The sequence below is a fragment of the Aptenodytes patagonicus genome, chromosome 1 (assembly GCF_965638725.1).
Source record: "Aptenodytes patagonicus chromosome 1, bAptPat1.pri.cur, whole genome shotgun sequence".
Lineage (NCBI taxonomy): Eukaryota > Metazoa > Chordata > Aves > Sphenisciformes > Spheniscidae > Aptenodytes > Aptenodytes patagonicus.
In genome coordinates this window covers 88,266,477-88,289,599 of record NC_134949.1, presented here as the reverse complement: position 1 = coordinate 88,289,599, position 23,123 = coordinate 88,266,477, and the positions used below count along the sequence as shown (strand labels likewise).

The 23,123-nt window shown below is 47.4% G+C and overlaps 2 protein-coding genes across 4 annotated transcripts in view; one reads left to right on the top strand and one right to left on the bottom strand.

Moving 5' to 3' along the window:
* KPNA1 (karyopherin subunit alpha 1) overlaps positions 1–1,972 on the bottom strand; it is a 65,060-nt gene extending 63,088 nt beyond the window's left edge. The window contains exon 1 of one of the 2 annotated variants that reach the window (XM_076347701.1): positions 1,952–1,972. The gene's annotated coding sequence lies outside the window, so the exon portion shown is untranslated. Of the gene's footprint in view, positions 1–1,811; positions 1,868–1,951 lie in introns of those variants that run through there. The other variant, XM_076347711.1, reaches the window with a different exon arrangement.
* A 577-nt stretch (positions 1,973–2,549) lies between these two features.
* On the top strand, positions 2,550–22,820 carry FBXO40 (F-box protein 40). 2 transcript variants are annotated; one of them, XM_076347493.1, is made up of 5 exons: positions 2,550–3,003; positions 4,295–4,404; positions 6,416–6,502; positions 14,149–16,047; positions 18,173–22,820. In XM_076347493.1, the coding sequence occupies exons 3-5, from the start codon at positions 6,494–6,496 to the stop codon at positions 18,368–18,370; spliced, it is 2,106 nt and encodes a 701-aa protein (XP_076203608.1). In that variant the 5' UTR covers positions 2,550–3,003; positions 4,295–4,404; positions 6,416–6,493; the 3' UTR covers positions 18,371–22,820. The 2 variants fall into 2 exon arrangements, with proteins under 2 accessions (XP_076203608.1, XP_076203619.1); XM_076347504.1 differs by lacking the exon at positions 2,550–3,003 and adding an exon at positions 3,244–3,296.
* Positions 22,821–23,123: the final 303 nt, after the last annotated feature.

Sequence of the window (23,123 nt, the reverse complement as noted above, 5' to 3'; positions counted from 1 at the left end):
GGGGGAGAATCCTAAGCCCCCCAAACAGCCATGTTTCTTGGAAGTGAAGCATCACGGCATCTGTTTGAAAGATTATGACAAGGGAACCCATTCTGAGAAAAGCCTCTATCTCGCATGTCATCTTATGTTACCATGCTTCAAGCTACTCTTCATTTTCCCTGTGCCTATGGGTACGTCTAAAGGGTAATTAAAAGTTGCAACCACAGTTCAAGTAGAAACAAACTTGTTTTGAACGAGCTAGTTCACACGTCAATGCATGTGGTAATGCTGCAGTGAGAACAACATAATGAAGTTACAATAAAAACAAGGACAGATACACCAAAGATTAGTTTGATTCAAACTATTAATTTACACAGTGTTCTATTAACCGTTCTATTCTAACTATTAATTGCCACAGGTATATACAAAATAGCTTTAAAAAAAATCTAGTTTCTAGGAATAAAGTTATTTACACAGTGTTCTATTAACCGTTCTATTCTAACTATTAATTGCCACAGGTATATACAAAATAGCTTTAAAAAAAATCTAGTTTCTAGGAATAAAGTTGCAATCCCATTTCCGATAGCCCATAGCCATATCCCAACTTTGTTAATTCTTTCGTTATCATCAAGCAGTCAGAGCAGAAAATACACCAGCGAACAAAAAAATCCAGAGAAACAGCAGTTTGAATAAAGGGACTATTAAACACAACCATTCAGCACCATTTGGGAATTCTGCAGAAACAGCAGCCCAGTATTTTCACAGCTCATGACCTATCTTTTCAGCCCAGAGTTTCAGTTTTCGTGAAACGCCCTCAAGAGGCAAAGCTTAAAATCATCATTACGTGTATTCTTGTACGAGCAATACAAATTTAAAGATTATGAATGGGCCGAGTTCCTGCTGGTTATAAGGTCTCCGGAGACATGTCAATTGGAAACGGCCACCACGGCTACAGAGAACGCACAAACCCTTCGTCACATATAGGCAGTCAGAGAGAGAATGTTGTAGCCGGGATAAAGCGAGGCTATGAGGTGATGCTCGCAGGGAGAAGGTACAGCTTTTGTAAGATCGACTAAGATCACTAGGGGAAAAAAAAGCGGACAAGCTTGGAAGACCCAGGAGAAAGTTTCCCTTCCCCTCCCCCTCGAGACCCGGCACTGCCCCTCCTCACACCCCGTCCCGCCAGAGGACAACACGGCCGGTCCCGCCGGCACGCAGCAGCACCGGGGACGCCCGTCCTTGCGGCACGGACTTCTCAGACTCCCCGCAGCCGCCCCGCCGACTTCCGAAGCCAGAGCGCGGCGCTCCCGCGGAGCGCAGCCCGCCACCGGCACAAGCCCCGCCGCCCCACCAGCCACGCGGGGACTCCCGGGGCAGGACCGGCCCGGCCCGCCGCCCTCCCGCTCGCTTCCCGGGAGCCCCCTCTCCTCCCGCCGCCGGCCGCAGCCCGACAGCTCTCCCCGAGCGGGCGGCGCGGGGCCGGCGGGAGGCGACCGGCCCCGGCCCACGCGCGCGGCTCCCGCCGCGCCGGCCGGCCCCGCCCCGCCCGCGCGGCCCCCGCCTGTTGCACGCGCGCAGGCCGGGGGCTCCCGCAGCCGGCGGCACCCCCAGCCCGGGCCACCCGCAGCCCGGGCCGAGGCGCCCCCCGCCCACCCCCCGCGGGGACCCGTCCCTCCTCCCGCGCCCGGCCCGGCCCCGCTCACCGCCCGGCTGCCGTTATCCCCCCCTCCGCCGGCTGGGCGCGGCGCGGCGCGGCGCGGGCCCGAAACCGGGGCTCCCCCCCTCCCGGCGGCGCGGACGGCGGCGCTCTCCCCCCTCCCCCCCCCCCGTACCTGCTGCCGGCGCGGCGCGGCGCGGCCCGGCCCGGCCCGGCCCCGCGCTGTCTCCTCTCGGCCCCGAGGCGCGCGAGCGCCGCTCCCTCCCTCCCTCCCTGCTTGCCCAGCGCTGGCTGGCGACGGCAGTGCGCACGCACCCAGAGAGCTGCGTAGCTTCCGGCCTCACCGCAGCGCCCTCTGGGAGGGAGAGACCTTCCGGCGGACCCGCGGGCCAGGCGAGGCGACCCCGGCCGGCGGCGGCGGCGGCCGCCCCTCGCGCGGCAGCGGCGCCCTCCTCAGGACGGCGACACCGGCGGGCCGCCGCCCCAGGGAAGACTACGGTTCCCGGCATGCATCGCGCGTCCCGCGCAGCCGCAGACAGGGCGCGCCGCTCTCGCCGGGACCGCCGCAGTGCGCCGCGGGGCATGCCGGGAGCTGTAGTGCGGCGGGCGGCGCCGCCGCAGCCGGGAGGGCCTGGGGAGGGGGAGGAGGCGCCGCCTCCCCGCCTGAGGGGCGGTGGCGGCGGCCGGGCGGGTCGCAGGCGCGGAGACGGAGGCGATGGCGACGGCGGCCGGACGCTGCCCTGCGGAGCGTGGCGGCAATGGCGCAGCAGCCGCGAATGGCAGGGCGGTGTCAAGCGGCCGCGGGCCGTAACCTGCCGCCTGCCAGCGGTGCCGCAAGGGAGCTTCGTGGCAGGCAGCGGTAAAAGGGAGAGGGACCCCCCCAGGGGCTTTTACAGCCCCTTGTAACCTAGCGAGCTGATATTTCCGCCTTAATTAATGCTCCCTGCGATGAAGGTTTCCTAGCGGTGGCCTCGGTGTCACCACAAATCACGTCACTGCAAGCGAAGCGCTGCTGTCTGCTGCGCACGCTGAGGGGTGCGGGGGAGAAGCGAAGCCATTTCGCGGTTTCACGGGCGGTACCGTACGGTAGTAAGACTGAACGCGGCAGAGTGGCAATAATAGATGCAGCGGTGGTCGCTGGTCGTACAGTTAGCATGAAAAGCCACAATAGCTGCTGAATTAGATGTTGAATTAGATACATAAATTAGGCTGTGTGACAAAAGCTCGTCTGCACACCCACAAAGGAGCACAGGGAGACGACGGCAGGAGGGGGAGCCCAAACAGCACCCTGCCGGGCTGCTCCCAGGCCCATCGCAGGAGCCATCAGCCCACCAGAGGCCCAGAGGAGCACAGGGGCACAATGGCAGGTGGGAACCCAAATTAAGGACTCGGAGGAAGGGACACCGTGTCCGGGCCCCTCCCAGGGCTGTCGCAGGGCAGCCTCAGCCCCAGAGCACCTTTAGGGCTGGGGGGGTCGCTGCGTTCGGGGGGTGGGACACACGATGGGATGCAGGGGAAGAGCGTTTGGGGATTGCGCAGGACTCATTAGGGGATGTTTAGGGGAGGAACCAAAGGCGGGAAAGGGAGGGATCAGGGTGATTTGTGGAGGAACAAGTGTGGGAGAACAGAGGGATACGGGAATAAAAAGGGCCGGTCGCGTGTAAGTGGTTTGTGATGGTTTGTCTGGCCATGCCCTGCGCCTGATCGGCACAGCCTGTCCCGTCTTCTCATTAAACTCCTTTCGCACTTTGCCCTGGGCGAGGGATTCTCGTTACCACACGCGGGGGGGGGGGGGGGGGGGGTCTGGGTGCCAGCGGCTGGGGCTCGTGCCCATGGGGCAGCACCTGGCGAGGGCGCGGGCGTGCAGGTGAGCGTGTGAGCAGCAGCGAGGGTTGCAGCTGGACCAGCCGGCGAGGGGGCCTGGGGGCCGGGAGGGGTCTGGGAGGGAGGAGCCAGCTGCCAGGGGGGCCGGGGGAGTCCCGTCCAGCTGCAGAAGAGGCTTTGGGACCTGGGGGCCCCTGGGGGCAAGACCACCACGGGGGGAGTTGGCTACTGGGGGACCAGGGGGACTGGAGAGACTGGGATCCAGGGGCAGCTACTGGGCAGACTGCCTGAGCCCAGCTGCTGGGGAGAGCCACGTTGTACATATGTGTGTGTATGTATATATATAAAAATACACATGTATATATGTATGCATGCTCACTAGTGCACTTCCATCCTGCTCAGCCAGAGGAGGGGGTGGGATGAGGCTGCTGGTGCTGTGTTCGTGTGAGTGCTCTGTGTGGCCATCTGTGTATAGGTGTTTAACTGGTGTATATGTGTATTTGTGCATGTGCCTACTGGGAATACAAGCTCAGCCTGGCCACTGCTTGGACCTGGGGGCACGGAGCTGCGGTGGCAACCTTGCCCCTCTCAGGCTACCAGATCTGGACTGATTTTCTCATATCAATAGATATGTATATTTGTATACATATCATATGTATACATATACATATATGATATACATATCATATACATAGGTATATTTCATAGGGCTTCTATATAGCACAGCATTTCTACCCATAGAATTGAGATCAGAGACATTAAAGCAGACAGGCAACAGCTTTCTCCCAAAGCATTTGCACCAAAAAATAAATAATGGTTACACTTTTCTTTCAGAGATTTCATGTTTCTCGCACCCTACCAGTAAGCACATCTGTACTGCAGCAGGAGGTCTGGTTACAGTATTGGCTGGCATTCCTGAGATACCTTGAATCAAATTAGCACAGGTAAGGGCGACAGCAGAGATCTGCAAGTTCTCCTGCTTTTGCTGAGAGTCTGGTTTCAGGTGCAGCTGAGCTAATACAATGGTGTGCTGCAGGTACAAGGATGAATTCCTGTTTCCTGTCGCCTTCGCTTTTCTGCTCCCTTCTCTCCACCACGTACGCATTTTCAGGCACAGTGAACTATGTTCATTCAGCGTGCCTTGTGATACCCTGCCCTAAAAGGCCACCACAGATGATGCCTTTTTGCAGTACCGCCATCACCTGCAGGCAAAGATTTGCAAAACCTGGGGGCTTGTGTTACGTGAGGCAGCAAGGCAGAGTACCGAACAGAGTGAGGCAGGCCCAGGGCAGGCTGTTTGGGTCTGCGTGATCACCGAGCAACACATGGAAGCAGTAAAAAGCACCACCAGAGTTCAGACTGTCTGGAAACAGAGATCTAAAACCAGGCTGACATCAGGTGCCAGTAGAATTAAGACAGAAGGTAGCTTCATTTCTGACAGCAGCCGCTTGTGAAGCCCTAAGTATTTTAGTAATCTAGGTTAATTCAGCTGGAGGGAGTTTACTCCTAAACCAGTAATACAGAATTTTGAGAAGAATTTTTTACTTCATTTAAAAGTGAGGCACACAAGCAGCATGTTTTTAAACATAGTCTAAAAAGATGATGACAACACTGAAGGCTGAAGAATGACCCTGAACTGGGCGGGGTGAGGGGTGGAAGTGGACAGGGTAAACAGATCAGCGATCATGTTGTGACTGGGTGAAATTCGGGTGTAGGCATATTGCCACTGTCCCCTGTTTTCTGTAGTGCAATGGGATGACAGAAAATGGTATCACGATAGTACAGCCCTTTCTAAAAAAGGCCACGGAGCCAGACTGCTAACCATATTTAGCACTAATAAATTACGATTGGCACCAGCAAGCCTTGGTTGTCACCTACTGACATTTTGTTCAGCCCTAAAGATGAAAACACAGTTGCCTGCACTGTTTCAAACAATGAGAGTCACTGGGGACTCGCAGATAGGGAAGAAGAAAGATAAGGCAAAGCAACAAGTTCGTCATGACTTAGGATCTCAGAGCCGCCACCGCCATAGCCAGAAGATGTTGCTCTGTGTTTCTGAGGTGGTAAAAAGTGGTTGCATACAGCAGCAGGGTCACAAGAGGTGTCTTTGCAGCCAGGTGGGGTGAGCACCCACCAGGGAGAAGCAGCGCCTGCCCCATCTGCACCCCTGAACCTCACTGACATGTAGTAGTACCCGTATGTCTGTACTCACCATGAGTATGAAATGCTCATCATGAAACTCGCCATTAAACTCATCATGAAATGCTTTAATGGGTCCATGCTGATGGTAAAACATGACTGCTCTCTTTTGCTCCTTTGCTTCCTCAGGTTTGGCTAAGGAAGGGTGACACTGGGAGCTGCACCCTTCAGGCTTCCTCCTGGTGGCTGGTGGGACCCTTTCACTGTGCAGCAAGGCAGCTGGAGCTGGGGAGCCTCCTGGGGGTCCCTGGGAGGTGGGCAGACAGATCTGCCCGGCTGCTCAGCTCTGGGCCATTCCCGCTCTCTTTCTGCCCACCCCTGCCCAGACAGATCGGAAACCCGCCATCGCTGTCTGCACCAGCTGCTAGAGTTGGTGAGGATGGCAGCCAGGGGCACGGCGACAATTCCAACAGCAGAGACCACAAACTGGTGTGGGCACCAAGGGGAGTTAAGTCGTGAAGGGCAAATCTCCGTCAGAGAGCGGCAGGGAGCTGATACAGGGCTCTGGGAAGGGTTTTGATCTTTTCCTCTCATGCAGGGGGCACGGAGTATTATTGGTCCTGCCTCTCACATCTTCTCTGTGAAGTATCACTCCAGAAGTGACAGTGTTAACAAATACAGTGGAAGAGACTGCTCTGTAAGCTGAGCTACGTGGTCACATGCACGGGTTTTATTTTTAACATCCCAAAACTACTTGATATTTCTGCCTGGGCTTGCTCCGTGTCCTCCCATTCTCTCCTCTTCCTTTGCTTGCAGTTCTCCTTTACCCAGCTCACTTCAACCCAGCTGAGCACAACCAGGAGAGCAAGTGTTTGGTACACACACAGGGACTCTATGATTAAGGTAAGGCTTTGTAAATAGAGTTTGAGTCTTTATTGGTCAAACCTTATGCAATGCAATGGTTACTGTATCAAGCTATGAAAATCAAGACGTCTTCAAAACAGCCTTAGTAATTAAGATGAAGTGGAATAATCAGACACAAGAGGTCTTAAATGGCACCCTAAAACAGAGGCAGCTGGTAACTGTGAACGCTTCTGTGACATGCTACTCTAAAAAAAAAAAAACCCTCCATAATATATTCAGTGGCTTAGCCATAGTTTGCAGCATTGTATCTGGGGTTTTAAAAAACTAAGATGCTGAGTCTAAGATGGGAGCTTCAGTAGCAGGACAGATGATAAACCAAAAATTCAATTTCTGTAATTTTCAAGAAACTCTGAGAGAAGTAAGACAAGACAGTAAGGGTCAGAGGAGAGGCAAAAGCAATCTTCTGGCAAAAATGCTAAGACTTAATATCCGCTGAGTTTTGTAGATTCAAACTGCAAACTGTATGTTTGTAGGCCAGACTGAATAATAAGATGATGAAGTAAGAATCACAAGTGTTAGAGGTACTACTGTACCATTTAGAATTGTGGCTGCTTAGCAATTTTTATTCAGGAATCTTTTCTTTTTTGTTTCTATGACTTAGACGTTGACCAATAGCTCTGAAATTCTCTATGCGGGGCATCTGCCTTGGGCTGGGGTTTTTTTGTTTTGCTTAAAACCGTTCACTTGATTATCTCAAGAAGTTTTCAGAAAAGTATGTTAATGAGATTGTTTACCAGGGCATAAAATAGAACCTGAGCCCAAAGAAAAAAAACACAGTTTGGACCATTCTTTTTTTTTTTCTCAAACTGCAACTAAACAGGAACCTGTTATTTTAAAGCACTTGCTGAACTCAAACCAAAACCAAACCCGTTTCCCAGCTGTCGATGCAAAGTGAGAGTTTGTCTGACTCTGTCTCTACCAAGGACAGCACAGGGACCCCTCACATGCACGAGGAGCAGCAGAGCAGCTCCATGCCACAGCCTCCCCCTTCTCCCTGTCCTGCCTGTCTCCCACACGACTCCCCAACAATGCCTAGCACAAGACCCTGCTGCTGGGCTGCCCTCCACCATACCGCCAGCCCAGGGGACCACTTCAGCACCTGGAATTTTGGGGTGGGTTTGTTTCAGGTGAGCTACAGCTACGTTGCGCCAGGTAGGGAGGAGCAAGAAATACTGCTGATCCAGGTCTCACAGCGGGGAGTGCAGTGTGGTAACACCAGCAGTGCCCTGTGTTACCCATGCCTCACTGCTCTGAACTCTCCTCTACTTCTCCCATAACAGCACCAGCGCATTTCACTGGACAGAAATTGCACCAGCAAGTTTCGGTGCCTCTTTACTGCGTGTATGCAGCACAGATTTACCAGGCGAGGAGGAGGCCTGATGGTGTGACAGCTTCTCTTGAGCTCCACAGTCCTGCATCCCAGGTTTAGGGAGCTGAAGAGAAGCTGATGTGCTGCTGTGGGAACCTGAGCAGCACGCGTGCTCTGAAAGAAAAGCAAGGAACGTGCCTGACTGATGCACTGGACTGTGGACCTACTCCGTCCCTGTCATTTTAAAGCATTTTTTTTTCACTATAAAGCAATTCCAACCTGTTAAGTAACTCTGAACCAGTGGTTATTGCCATGAGACACCACAGGCTCAACAAGCTGATCCCCAGCTAGAAAATAGAGGGAGTAGCTCCCTAATTGTCACAGCCTTATCCTTCTATCTTTGGGCTTATCTAACAGGTCAGTTGTCTCACAGAAAACCTTTTCACTCTGCATGTCTTATACTGGGGATTTGAGGTTCACCAGAAGGATTGTCCTGGAATCAAAGTGCCCCTATAAAACCCACGTGGGCTTGTTCAAGGTCTAAGCCTCAAAGAAACTATGTCTTGCACAAGCTTGGTAGAAATTTCTTAGTGGTGCTGATGAAGATTTCATCTATACCTTTTATTCTCCCTTTCCACCTACCCTGGGCTGTACCATATTCACTCCCTGACTCACTTAAAGCTCGGCTGGCAACAAGCGTATGCAAGATCAGTCTGAATGGCAATTGCAGAGCAGGTGTGCCACGAAGGACAGTGACCCGCTGTGCCTAACGCCAAGGCAGTCGCTCAAGCTGTAGCTGTCCCTGCTGTGGGTGTTGAGATGTGAGGCTTGACTCACTTAGGGCTCACCGTGATTCCAGGTGGTGGCATTCTTGGGTTTGCTTTTTGTTTTGTATCGAAGGACAGGACTTTAGAAAAATTAGGCTCCCAGAATCATGTGCAAATGCGGTACGGTACGGTTCCCAATGGCATAGTGTTTTCTTCCTCAGCCTCAAGAAATAAATATACCTGTGCAGCAAAAGGAGACCCAAGCCTGATTTCTTGCTGCGGTTGTTCAGTACGTAGTGATTGAGGAAGAACGCTGCACGAAAAGAGAAGAAAATTTCTAGTTTAAGGAGACTTAGATGCTCCCCTAGAAAGTGTGATTCTACAGCTGCCTCTGCCAGGGTTTTTGTGCAGGAGGCATGCAACTGCAAGTGAAACATCAGAACCTGAGCGTCTCCATGCTTGGTGTGTATATATGTATATTTTTATTTATATAAAATACTATGTTTAATTCTATTTCTTTTCCTCTTTCTACACTTTAATTCTACATCTGCCAAATAGAAGTAATAGTACCTTTTAACCTCAAGTGCACCTCTAGTACTGCAAAGATAAATTCATTATTGGTTGTGAACCCCCTCAGATACTAAGATAGTAAATATATTGAAAAACCCTGTAAGGAAATTAATAAGTCTGTATTCACCTCAGGATTTAAGTATTATGATAAAAATGAGATAAACACCACGTACTGGGTAACAAGGGTTAAAAGAAATAAGAGAATATCTCCTATCTGCCCTATACAACTCACCAAAAGTATTCCCATCCCTTGAAAATATTTTTCTGTTGTAACATTATATATAACTTTAATATTCTTGGCTCCAGCATTTGGATGCAAACTTTCATGAGATTTTTTTAAGAGCTCCTTATCACATTGTAAATCTTAGAAAGACTGTTTTATGTTCATTTGCAATCTCATCTCAGAGGCACTTTTTAAGGTAATTATCTGGGGTTTCTGGTGGCCCTTTTTGATGGTTCTTTAAAATGGGAGGCATCCCTTGATTCTGTGAGAAGAGCTCAGATATGATGTATAACCTTAGTATGTCATATGATCAGTCACATATAGCAAATACCAAATAAGAAAATGGTTGTATTGTTTTGGGTCATTGACTGCAACTGAATTAAATACATATTTACTGAAAATAAATTGTAATTGGTTTATAAACTGTAAGTTATTGTCACTGAACAGATCTGCTCCAGACGCAGACATATCTGCAGTTAAAATAGAAGCTGTATATTTTTAAACCTTACTTGATTTGCTGTCATGACGGTCTAAAAATAAAGATTTACCAAAGTGGACAGTCTGCGGACTGTAATTTGCATCCTTTCTTTCCACAGTAGCTTTAACATGATTCATGTGAGCATTTCTGTTTTGATTTTTTTTCTAACCCTGCTCTTAGGAAATTTTGCAAGTTGCAGGGAAACAAGAAGTGTACAGGTTTAGAGAAATGTTTCACCACCTGACATATCTGTGTGTCACCTGCCTCTGGATGTTATGTATCAGACTTACTGAGGCAAGAATTTGAAAACTTTCTGCTCAGGGTTTTGAAAGTTGTAGTTTGTGTACTGACAATAATACCATCAACTAAACCACAGAGCTAACTAGATCATCAGTTAAAATACAGAGCTCTTGATTATCAGCATGTCAGAATAGAAGCAGCATTCAAACGCTGATAAATATCAGAAAAGTTTTCTCTCCCTTCTTCCTGTCCTCCAGCTACACAGATTTGACAGTGAGAAGAGAGGTATAGAAATAATTTGTCTGACAGAACAGCATATACAAGTTAGAGATGAGGTAAACTCGACTAAAAATGGCAGATCTGAATAATGATGAAGACTTATTCTGGATCTGAATGCTCTGATACGGTCACTTTTGATAAACAAAGCACGTGTTTTCTTTCTCTACACGTGATTCAGATGGGGTTCGTTTCAGCATACCACAGTGTGAAAGCAGGCTCCTCTCCAGAAACTTTGCAATCAGCCCTTTCTGTGTTTTTGGAGAACCGTAAGGCCTGTGCCTCAGATGTATTTTTATTTATCAATTATTTCTCTCCGAGAGTTGGTTTTGCAGTGGAAAGTATTGTTCATGCATTCATGTTTTTATTGCGGTGTAATGTACCCAGCCTTCCTCTGACCTTATGCAAGTCATAGCTGGGACTATTTTTAGAGATTATATTTGCAGCAAAATGCTACAAGAATGAGAGCAGCAAGGATGCTGCCAATGTGAAATAAATCCATCTGTATCTCCTGCTTCTCTGAGCCGCATAAAAGTAGGTGTAACTAAACAGCCTAAAGCAGGACAGATGCCACCCTAAACCACATGTATTTAACGGCTGGGTGTGGCTGGGGCCACCCTGGCCAGCACCCTGGTGTCACCTCTGTGCAGAAGCCAGTGCTTGCCAAGACAAGGCAGGGAATGTCATAATGGATCGTCACAAAATACTATTTTTCTGCATTGCTGTCTCGAGCTCTTTCCATGCAAACAAAGGTAAAGGTACTTGAGCCTTATACCTCTCAGAGCATAAGTTTGTCCCTAGGCAAAGGGACCACAGAGGACTTGTAAAGAGTAAAGACTGCAGGACCGAGGAGGAATGGGATTCACTAAGAGATGTAAGCAGGTATTGGTCAGTGTTGGAAGTTGCAATGGATGGAACAAAGATGTGTTGAGCGATTAATGCACATCAAATTCAAACACGAGTGTGTGGTCTTTGGTGACTGCAGGAACCCACATGCATTGCCTTTCCCAGACATCTTTCCTTCTCCTGCGTTGTTCATGACTTCCATTGCCTAGATGTGAAAGACGAGAAGTTAAAACAGTGCCTTCAAGAAAGAGAGGAGAAGCAGCTTCACATAGCACCTCTTCCCCTTGAGCCTGAGCCTACTTCCTCTGCAGCACAGCTCTCCTCAGGGCTAGGTCACTTAAGCCTGGGGTTGCAAAAACACTCACATCTAGGTAAATGACACTACTGTATTTTCTTTAACCTTAGGAAAAAAACAAAGTCTAAATTATTTTACTAATAACGTGTATTTTTTCCAAGAGCCAAATGAGAGTCTGCTGGACCTATGGTAGTTCCTACTGCATGGAAAGTGTGGTGGGAAGACTTGTCAAAAATCTTTTTCTCATTTTCACAAAAAAAAAAAAAAGCACCCTGGGTCCTGTTTGGAAACAGAACTACCGTTCCTCCTTATCATTAGCTTTTTCCCTTCCACAAAGATTCACAGTAGACTGAACCAATCCGGAATGCAGCCTCTACAGCAAGGAGCAGAAAGTCAGAAGTCTGGGCTTTTCTACTTGCAGCAGCTCTTCTTTGGGCCAAGTTACTGATACCGGTTGCAGGCATCCAGGGAAGTAGCTCCAAGCAGTGACTGAGCAGCCTCTAGTTCTCTAGTCCAACAACTGTGTGTGAGGGGAAAGGACCACAGGAGGCCCTACATGTTCCCCCTAAACAGCATCTCTTACAGACATTGTTGAAGAAGACTGCTGGGCTGGGTGGACCACTGGTCTGACCCAGAATGTCATTTCTTATGTTCTCAGATTGTTTACAACAGAAGGCATGCCTCATGCTAATCACCATCTCCATTTACTTGCTGTCGGACTCTGTGCTTCTGTTTTCCCATGTTTAGGGAGAAGTAACAGCTATTGCCGGCAATTATTGCAAGGGAAGAGATATTATGAGCAAGGGCAACTGAGAACTTTTGGAAGCAGGCCTCATAAGTGCATTAGTTTTACTAACTAAACTGATTTAATTGACTTACTGGGAAAGAACAAAAAGCACAATAATGAAAGCAAAGCAGATCAGTGGTTCATTCTGACAGAAAGCTAGTAATCTGGTAGTGGTAACTTTTTATGTGAGGATCTTCATACATCATGTTCTTGTACTTCTGCTTTTTGTTGTTGGACCTCAGGAAAATTGTATGTCCTTTTTATATCAAAGGTTTTTAAGGGGAAGAGAGGAAAAATTTATATATATTTTTTGAAACCATGTTAATGTGGAAATGTGAGAACTGAAATGCAGTCTTCCTTAAGAAAACATTTAGCCTGTTTATGTAATAAAGCTGGTTGAAATTTCTGAAACATTTGTTTTGGCATCCTCAACTTGTTCTTTTAATCCAGTCTGTTTGTTGCAAAATGTTAAATTCATGGAGCTGCCTGGTGGCATCTGAATTTATGAAACAGAGACTGGTATTGTTTATTACTTGCTGCCTGGGACCTTTTTCCCTATTTTTTGGCCCCTTTTTGGTGCCACTAACACCTTCATAAACTGAACCTAAAATATGACCAACTCAGGATCACCTATTCAGTTCCGGGTAGCATTTGACACAGACTAGTACGTAGGATGAACTGAAAAAGTAGAGCGGTGGTGACCGGTTTTTGTAGGATCATGCTCTAAAATAGATCCCAAAGGAACAAAAATGGATTCTTTCTCAAAGAGGCACCCTATAAAAGGCATGCTTGGAGCTGACCTCTCCCCTGCTCCATCACAGGAAGGGAGAAGCTCTGCTGAGGTTAGACCTTTGTCGCTCCCCTTCTGCCCTAACTGCACACCGTGGTGCTGAGCTAAGGATGAGATAAACCATACCTGCCCTCTTTTCCTCTTGCCTCTCTTCTCGGCATTCACTGGTGACAGCAAGGGGAAAAAAGGTGAAAGGCAGTTTGTAAAAAAAAGTGAAAGAAAATGGATTTAACTGGGTGAGTATAACCTTGCAACAAGCCCCCGCTGCACTCTGGAGCTTCTCTCCAAAACACAGACCGAGGCATCACCTTATTCCAGGTTTTGACACTTGAAAGTAGATGTAGGAAGTAAACCTGCCTGAAGGAAAGTCCCCCGCAGCCTCTGTTCCACAACATACAGGCATCATCTAGGAGTGTAAGGGTAAATCAGGGAGTAAAGAAGGCCAGTAAGAGTAAAGAAGGCCAGGCAAATTAGCCTTCACCCAGGCTGGTTTCCACACTGGGAACTGGGATCATGATGATAATCCTCACTCTCAGCCTTGCTGGTGTAGAGCAAAGGGAGGTTCATTTGCACGACATTCATGTCTTTATGGGGGACATGACAAGACATGTAGGCCAAACGACCAGCTAATTTTTCTAGAGAGGAGAAAGAAACATCATCTTTCCTACTCAAACAGCATTGAGGAAGTGGAAAGCTCCCTCACTGTGCCTCTGGCAGTCTTGGTTTCAGCAGCTTGGTATAGATAGACCCAGTGCAAATACTGGGACAGAAAACAGCTCGCTCCCAAGCCCTGGCTGCCTCTGCTGGGCTAATGAATAAGGACCTTATCTATATCTGTGCCGCTATCAGGCCACGCTGTACCATGGGTATCAGTACTGACGCATGACTGTATGGAGCTGGCAGTCATTTGCCCACAACCTTATTCCTGCTAGAGGTGCATGTGAGCACCTAACGCGTAGAAACCAAGCATGGGCACGGGCGGCCTGTGGCCGTTCTTGCTCCTTCAGGCAATAACTCTTATCTTCTTGTCTTTGCTACACACAGCACCGGGCTCAGAAAGCTCCCCCTGGGCAGCACAGGCACTGTGAGAGATGTTTCAACCGGCACTGCCACGCACCAATTGAGCCCTCCATCTCCTGCATGGTGATCAGCTGCCGCTTTCACTGCGGGGCCACCTTCCACATGTGCAAGGCAGAGGAGCACCAATTGCTCTGTCCCTTAGAGCAGGTCTCCTGCCTCAACTCAGCCTATGGCTGCCCTTTTTCCATGGCCCGCTTTAAGCTGGCCAAGCACCTCCAGGTCTGTCCAGCCAGCGTTGTCTGCTGCTCGATGGAGTGGAATCGCTGGCCAAACGTGGATTCAGACACAACCCTCCACAAGAACATTATGAAGGAGACCTTGAACGAAGAGTGTCTGGACACAGCCTTGGCGCTCAGAGACCAGAAGATACTTTTCAGGACTTTGAAAATAGCCGACTTGTTTCCAGAGTGGAGGAAAAAGGATGAACTGGAAGAGCTAATGGACGAAGCTATAGGTGGGGAAGAAGGTGCTGTGGGAGGAGTAGCCTGTGGTTCCCAAGAGGCCGATGACCAGTTGTCCGAGCTCAGCCAACGTGAGCGTGAAGATTTGGCAAAGGACAAAGAGGGAATGGATCTGGGGAGTTACAAAACCTGGGAGAACATTTTCAGCAAAGAGCTCCTGGCTTGCAAGGTAACGGGCTCAGCGGCCAGCGCAGGACAAAAGACAGAGGAGGCTTCCAAGAAAACAGCATCAGACCCTCATGCTACCAGCTCCACAGAGAAGGCAAAGGAAGTACCTGACGGTGCAGAAGAGGCAAAAGACCAAAAGCCTGAACAAGTAACACCAAATACAGAAAGGACAGGACTGGCTCCCTGGCAAGAAGGGGTCCTGGAAAGGCTGAAGAAGGAAGTTGGTGTAGGTGATTACAACATGTATCTGGTACATCATGGGGGAATGCTCATCCGCTTTGGCCAGCTAGCTGCTTGCACACCCAAAGAAAAAGACTTTGTCTATGGGAACTTGGAAGCTCAGGAGGTGAAGACTGTTTACACCTTCAAAGTGCCAGTTAGTTACTGTGGCAAAAGAGCACGACTAGGAGATGCACTGGGCCACAAGATACCAACTTCAGACAAGTCAGTGGATACCTCAGAATTGGGAATAAACCTAGAAGAGCTACCTAAGGCAAATATAGTTAAAGCCACACTGCTGTGTGCACTGGAAAAAGAGCTGAAAGGCCATGAGATCTCCGAAGCAAGGGGTATCGATGGACTCTTCATGGATTTTCCAACGCAGACATACAGCTTCCCTCTAGAGTCCTTCTCCTCCGATGCTGTTCTAGCAGATATTCTGGATGAAAAAAGCCCACCAGAACTCCACGTGGAGCTCTACACTGAATGTGTAACCAGAAGACACAACAAAAGCAGTTCAGCTTTCACGTTCACTTGCAGTCATTTCTTCAGGAGGGATGAGTTCCCGTCCCACTTCAAGAATGTGCACGCTGATATCCAGTCATGTCTGGACGGATGGTTCCAGCATCGCTGCCCACTGGCCTACTTGGGATGTACTTTTGTCCAAAATCACTTCCGCCCTGATGGACTTAAGGCCAAGGTTATATACAGCAAGCCTCTCAAGACATTTGCTATTAAGCCAGAGGTGGACACCGTCCTTGCTGAATCAGGGAAGTGCAATTCCACAGTGGCTAATCGAGGGAGAAATAAGGACTCGCTGAGCAGCCTCCCAGTGGAAGTGCTCAAGTACATTGCTGGGTTCCTGGACAGCTTCAGTTTATCTCAGCTGTCGCAAGTGTCAGTGCTGATGAGGGACATCTGTGCCACTCTTCTTCAAGAGAGGGGAATGGTCCTGCTGGTCTGGGAGAAAAAAAGATATTCCCATGGCGGTACTTCGTGGAAAGCTCGCAAAAAGGCAAGTGACTGTGACACTGGGAAAAAGAGAGTCATGGGTTCTTTCCAGATAAAACACAAGCATAGCAAGGGATGCTACATATAAGCATGCAGATATGGGGAAGGTTCATGAAGTTGTGAATTTGCAGCACAATGTCTCAGGGGGGCCAGGGCTGTAAAGTACAGTACATCTAGCAAAGGTTGGAAGGTGTAAATGGACATCTTCTGACTAGCTAGAAGTCCCCACCCAAGCTTGTCTTGGGTAACCTCTTTGCATGTGCACCGTTTTTAGGCACTGGGAACTGAGAATTCCTGATATTTAAAGGATACACATGGGGTTTTGAAGAACTTGAGGTTCATACTTTTTTTGTTCTTTGCAAGCTGATCTAGGGTATGTCAAAACTAAAACATGCTTCAGAATGCCAAAAGGGTAAAGAACAAGGAGACATGGCTGTGAAAGGAGCTCAGGTGTTCACATCAACCCGCAAGGGCTTTCATGATTAGTAGTTCACAGGATTGCCAGGAGCATCTGACTCGTTGGGTTGTGGGCACCTGAGGGAGCAGCATGGGGATAGGAAGCCGCCTTCTGCAAAGCTGGGCTCCCACCATTTGTGCTGGAAAACTATCATCTCCCTTATTGGCTGTTTGGGTAGTCTCAACGAAATACGTAAACGCAGCTCAGTTTAAGTCCTAGCCAAACAATAGTTATTACAGGTTTTTTCCTAGCTGATAGCCTTGCAGCTGCTCTAACATAAAACTGGTTGAAAGAATAACATGAGAGACTCCAGCATGACCAAGCAGACAAGACAGAGATCTAGGAACAAGTAATTTAGATCCAAGGAAGACTCCCAGAAATGATCTAAAGACCTGGCTTTCAAGCACACCCCTGAAGATCTCCACCTATTGATTCTTATCAAAGGGAAGCTTAGCAGTTTATGACTCTTTCTTAAGAGAAAGTACTCTTTATTAAGAGAAAAAAATGAAGCATGGTGAATTCAAAATCTGTGTAACAAAGTTTGGAGGCTGCAAGTTGAATTAGCCCAATCCAAAACAGGAATTAGCCACTGAAATAATTTACTGAAGGGTGTGGCTTCCTTCAGTAAAAGGAAGACATTCTGGCTGAGCAATCAAATAGCAATTAACTTCAGTTACTGTAGCGCAATTTCAAACCAGTAGCCTTCAATTTAAGGACTGTCTAACCCCTCTCATGTTAGCTCTCTGTACTGACCACACAGGAATCTTGTTTCCAATGCACAGACTCTGCTTAAAAACATTCTGTTTGTAATTAATCTGAATTTCTTGACTACTGTGTATAATAGCTATGATTACTTAGGACTAGGACAGGCTCAGGTAATCTTAAGTGTAGCACACCCACGTACTGTCCTTCTTCTACAGGAAAATCCTTTTTAGGGAATCTACTACAACTTTAAAAATTCATTTGATTTAATGGTATACAGCAAATATTAAAGTGACTTAATCATAGTCTTATCACTAGATGCTAGTGTATCACTAAATGATACATGGTATCACTGCAGACAGAATTGGAATATTTTAACTGCACATTTCTATTTTTTACGAGCTCGTTATCTCCTCTAGGAATAACTTTACCCTTAGATTTCCCAGGCTTGTTCTGGGGTGGGGTGAATAACAACAGCGTTGTAATGTTCATTACTTTGAAGTTGCTGATAGATGCTTTGGAAGGTCTTTATGAAGTCAGGTTCCTTTGAGATACATATCGCACAAGCATGCTGTAGTCACTCTACTTTATAAACATCTTGGATGCAGCTATAAACATCTTGGATCATACCGTACATGCGACAGAGTTTTCTGTAGAGGTGCAGTGGTCAGGTGTTCTGGATTTCCTCATGCCCTGCACTGGATTGGCACAAAAACTGTAGAAGGATACTTTCCTGTTAGAAATGGTAGGTGATGACTAAAGCAGCAAAATCAGCAAGTACGAGGTACATAACAATACAGACCCCATTTTTACTTGTTATGCCAGCCCTGCACAATCCGATGTTCACTAGCCTGTCTGGTACGAGTAATGCACACCCACTATAAGCATACATAGATTTTTAAAATCCTGTTCTATTTTTACTAACATTCCCGTTTTCTCTCCCCAATTTCTCTTGCTGTCCCCGTACTAGATCTGGCAGTTCAGCAGCCTGTTCTCCAGAGTTAACAAATGGCAGCGCAACGATGTCGCGTGCATGTCGGAGCACCTGAAGAACTGTCCCTTCTACCAAGTGGAGCACAAGACGGACCCCGTGCTGCTGACAGGCATGTGCGAGTCTCGAGAGCAGACTCAAAAGACTTTGGTTTCTACTTTCAAGCGCAGAGTCTGAACAACCCGCTTCCCCTCTGCCACGCTCCTTTCAGGGCCCTTGAAAAGAAGATTTGGGAATTTGGGTGTAAAGATTGTTGCTTCCAACTCTCCTTTGGACGTACAAAACTGGCTTCTGCCCAGCTGCGTTTGGAACATCCTGCATCTTTTTTTTTTCCTGCACTAATTTAATTGTTAAAACTTCATCCATTGCTCACTGATATCATGTGCTTTCTGTTTATGTTTCTGTTCCTTGCTTAATACAGCATCCTGGAGAAAGCAATAAGGATCTTGTTTGAAACAGCATCTTCACAACCTTGAAGGTAGGCTGCTGCTCCTGTACCATGTCCCTGAGAGAAGCAAGAGCAGTTAATGTACCTAGCTCGACTAGGTCTGAAACACCTTAGTTTTGGCTGGTGAGCCAAGTTCTGGGAGCACAGGCAAATGCCCTCCTGCCCGTCAGACCTAGGGGTTGCTAACCTGTTCTGAGGCGTGGGCAAAAGAAAAGGAGCCCCCAAAATCAAGTGAATTAATTAGGACTCAGGAATGCACCGCACAGCCACAGACCATCGTTCAGGGCTCCGATTCAGGCAAGCGTGCCTAGTTAGCATTGATGTCAGCATTTGAGCGCAAGCCTAAAGCTGAGCTCATGGAAACATTCAAACCAAAGCAAACAAACTTGTTCTTTGTTAGAAATAACCAAGTAGCAAAAAGTTTTAGGGGTTCAATTGACTTCTTACATTTTTTGGTTAATAACTTTCTCTGTTTTATTTAAAAATCCATTAAAGCCATCAAAAAATATTTTAAGACATTCTTAGAATGCCTTACCTACTCAGTTTTGCAATTGTAAATTGCAAATTGTAATTGTAAGCAATTGTAAACAATTTGTCAAAGATTTTATTTTTTTCTGTAAAAGAGAAGGCATTCAGCAGCCCATTCAGTAACAGTATGGATAATGTTTGCTTCAGTTAAACGGGCTGGAGTATAAGAATTTTTTCTTTTTTTACAGAGCAGAAGAGTGATTAGGGTTTAGTTGATTTTTTAATAAATACACTAATTTAAAAACAATGTGCTTGTTGAGGCAACAGATGAGAGAAAGCAGGCAGGTCACCAACAGCGTCTGTCTTATGACACTATTTAAACCCCTTTCAGAGGCACTAGTTAGAAATGCCATAGTTGTGGTGGCAGGTGGGATTCCTCTGAAATGGCTGTAAACTGATTTGACAGCTTACAGCCGCTGCGCAGCCACAGCGGTGCCGACTCACACCCCTTTCTTTTTTAAGCTCGTAAGTCAGAAGTGCGAGCTCAGGACATGAGGTCTGGCTTTCATCTCACCGTCTCGGGCAGGAGGACCTCGCTGGGACGTCTGCTGGCCTGGACTGCTGCTCTCCTCGCCTGGGCTGGCCAGGTGAAAACTGGCCCAGGTGGATGGACACACGCCGCACTTGCCATCCCCGGTCTCGGTGCAGATCTGGGGTGAGGCAGGCTATGCAAGAAGGAGGCCTCTCCTACCTATAAAGGTTGCTGATGAAGCTGAACTAAGTGCTTGGTAATTGAAGGCGTGAATTGCATGGTGACCGAAACCATGCTGAGTGCAGCTCGTCCTTGTCTACACTTGCAGCTTAAGTGGTCCCTATGAGATTTATAACCATATGAGGATGTTTTTCTTCTCCAGACACACACTCTCAGGAGCATATCGTCTGAGTTGTGGGGACAGTGGACTGGTCCCAGGAGCTGGAGTAGCAGCAGTTAAGATTTATTTATTTTTTAATGCTATTCTGTTTTTTGTCCCTAGAGATCCTTTCTGGGAAGTCTCATAATGCTTTACATATGAGAATAAACTTGTCTGCGCAGGTATCCTGTGGAAAACGTGACAAGTGGCATCCCAGTTTTATGCAGAGGAAACTGAAGCAAATGAACATGGGGAACCTAAGCTGAGCCAGGAGCAGTTAAAGCTGGGTGCTCTGATCCTTCATCCTGTGGCTTAAGCCACTGCATAAAACCAAACTGGCCAGCCTTTAAAGTTGCTTACAAAAACTCACCTGTCCTCAAAACATCCCATATAACATAGGTCACCCAATATTATCACTCTGTTTTACACAGGGAAGTTGACAGAAGTGAGAACATATAGCCAGACTTCCTAGACTGGCCTCTACATCAAGGCGTCATCCTTCGCATATCATGTACCTGATTTTGAAAGATGCTGAGCACCCAGCTGTAGCTGCAGACCACAGTAGCTGCAAATGCATGTCCAAAAATTGGGTGCCAGTATCTATGCTGGGTACATAAAAATGGAGCCACTTAAAATTATGGATAGTTTCGGGAGAAAAAAGAAAACAACCTTAAATGATAGGGTCTCAGAGTAAGTCAGTGTTCAAGGCTGGTATAAGAGACCATGAAAAAGTTAGTTCAACCTATGAACTGTCTCTCACCTGATCAGCCACTTAGCTGCTGTAAACTGGTGTAGATGCCCTGAAATTGTGGCTTGCATTAAGCATGAACTGGGCTCATTTTACCTTTAGTGCCAGTGTCACCAGCACCACTGCTATTCCGCTTCTGGCCTCCTTCTGTCGATGCCAGAGGATTTTGTTCTTGTATCTTCCTGCTCCTGGAGATTGCATGACTTCAGTTCCAGCCTTATTACCACTGATCCTGCTTCTTCCCTGTGCAGGAGGTGCCGGAGTCAGACTACAGGGAGGATGCAACCTTTGCAAATGTGGTGGTTCAGGGTGTGGGTCGGAGATAGGAAGGTCGCAACCTCTACCTCTTGGGATCAGGGTGTACATACAACGTCTAGGAGACTGGATCATTTTCCTTCTGGTACTGCTATAGGGTATGCTGGAGAGACACAGGCTGTTAATTCAGAGAGAGAGAGACAAATTTGCCCCGTCAATATATATGTATACTTCTGTAAACTGCAAATTTGGTTAAGTAACCTTCGGCATATACAGTAGAAGCTGAAAATCCACAGTCATCTTCAGGTTAGTCTGGTTAACCCAACCCTGCAAGAGGGGAAGCTGTACAGGGAAGTGGAGATCACCCTCATACCAGTGCATACCCACCTGGCAAATGCCAGCTGGTGGCCACTTCTTACTTTACCTTGCATTTAACACTAGCAGAGAGCTGTGGGCTGGTGTGGGATGCAGTTTAATTAATCAGAGGATGTATGCCAAGCTAGGTCAATGTTGATGGTCCTGCTCATTAGCAGAGTCAGCAGAAGCTTTGGAGAGCTGCAAGGAACCAAATTTTTCTGCTCTATTCATCTTGGTGTGGACAGCGCTGGCTTAGTTAAAAGGCAAGAGGCTTCGATTTGGGTTCAGCAAGTCCTTAGGCTCCTAGTTTAAGCTTGTAACTTAACCGATGGAAAGTTAAAACTCTTTCTAAATTTCAGCTTGAGGGATTTGATTAGAAGAAACTGGGCATTTGGTGTTTTTCAAAACAGGTCTTTTGCTGTGGCAGGGTCTGAACTGGAAAAGTGGACCCAAGTACAGCAACTGAGGTTGCTCTTGGTCCAGATCACACACTCCAGACCTTCATGGCTTTGATCCCATTTGTGCTGCCCACATGTCTTGTGCAGGGCAAGAGTAATACTCCGCACGCTCCAGGCTGATGTGTTTTGCAGTGTTTCCACTTGTTGGAAGAACGGGAACAAAAATGATGGCATCATGGAAATCAGAGAGGTCAGAGCAGGGCAAAAAGGCTCGGGACAAGAAAGCAGAAAGACGGGAAACAGGAAAGGTAACGGGTTTGGATAGAGGGTACCTGCCTGATTGTAGGTGTCATGGGGAGAGGCAAGTGGAGAAGGGTAAAAGGGCACACCAATGAAGGGAAGTGGGATGTGGAAGAAGTGATGCAGCTGCAAATGTTTTAGGAGGAAACAGTTCGGACACCAGGAGAATCAGAGTGATGTTTAGCAGAGCAGAGATATAAGGGGAATGGAGAGTTTAGTTTAGTTTATTTGGTTTCTACTGACAAAGTAAGATATTTGGATGAACCTGGTGAACTCAGTGAAATGCAGACTCTGTTTTGAATTGTAATTTATACAGTGGACCTCCCTCTGTGGCACAACCTCTGTTCTGGGTTGGAGTATTCAGCCAGCGGATTGTTGAAACATGAGCTGAGAGGCCATGGTAAAACCACAAAGAGTCACAAATTTTTATGTTCCTGTATGCTCATCATTTGCCGCCAACAACAGACTTTCTGAATAAATGCTTCTCCTTGAGGAAGGGGCTGGAACTTCCCAATCAGTGTTATAGAGTAACATGGGGCAGATGATAACTCTTAAGGGGTAAAAGGGTAGGTCACCTACCCTTGGAGGGAGAAATTACTTGCCAGGCCTCCAACTCCCAAAACTGAGTGAGCACAGATAAGGTGAAGTTTATCTGAACAGTGTTTGTTATTTTGCAAAACTCTGTAACTCCTTGTTGCTTTCTTAAGAATAAAAATTATTATGGTTTAAAAAAAATCCAGCAAAACCCAAGGCTTAGCTTGTTTTCTTAGTTTCATCACATTAATGTTTGCTTTGCTTTCAAATCAGATGTGGTAGTTCCTGTACCTTCATATTCATTATGCTCCTTTCCTCTGCTCCACTCTTCACTATAATTTTCCTGGTTGAAGACTATTATTTGTATTTATTTTCTATATTTATTTTATAGTCATTTAATTTTGACAATTATTTTTATTTTTGACCCCATCCTCTTTGCATAGCCACTTTCTCCTTCCTGGTTCAGTTATTTACTTATATGAAAAACTTCCTCTTCTTTTAAAAATCTGTT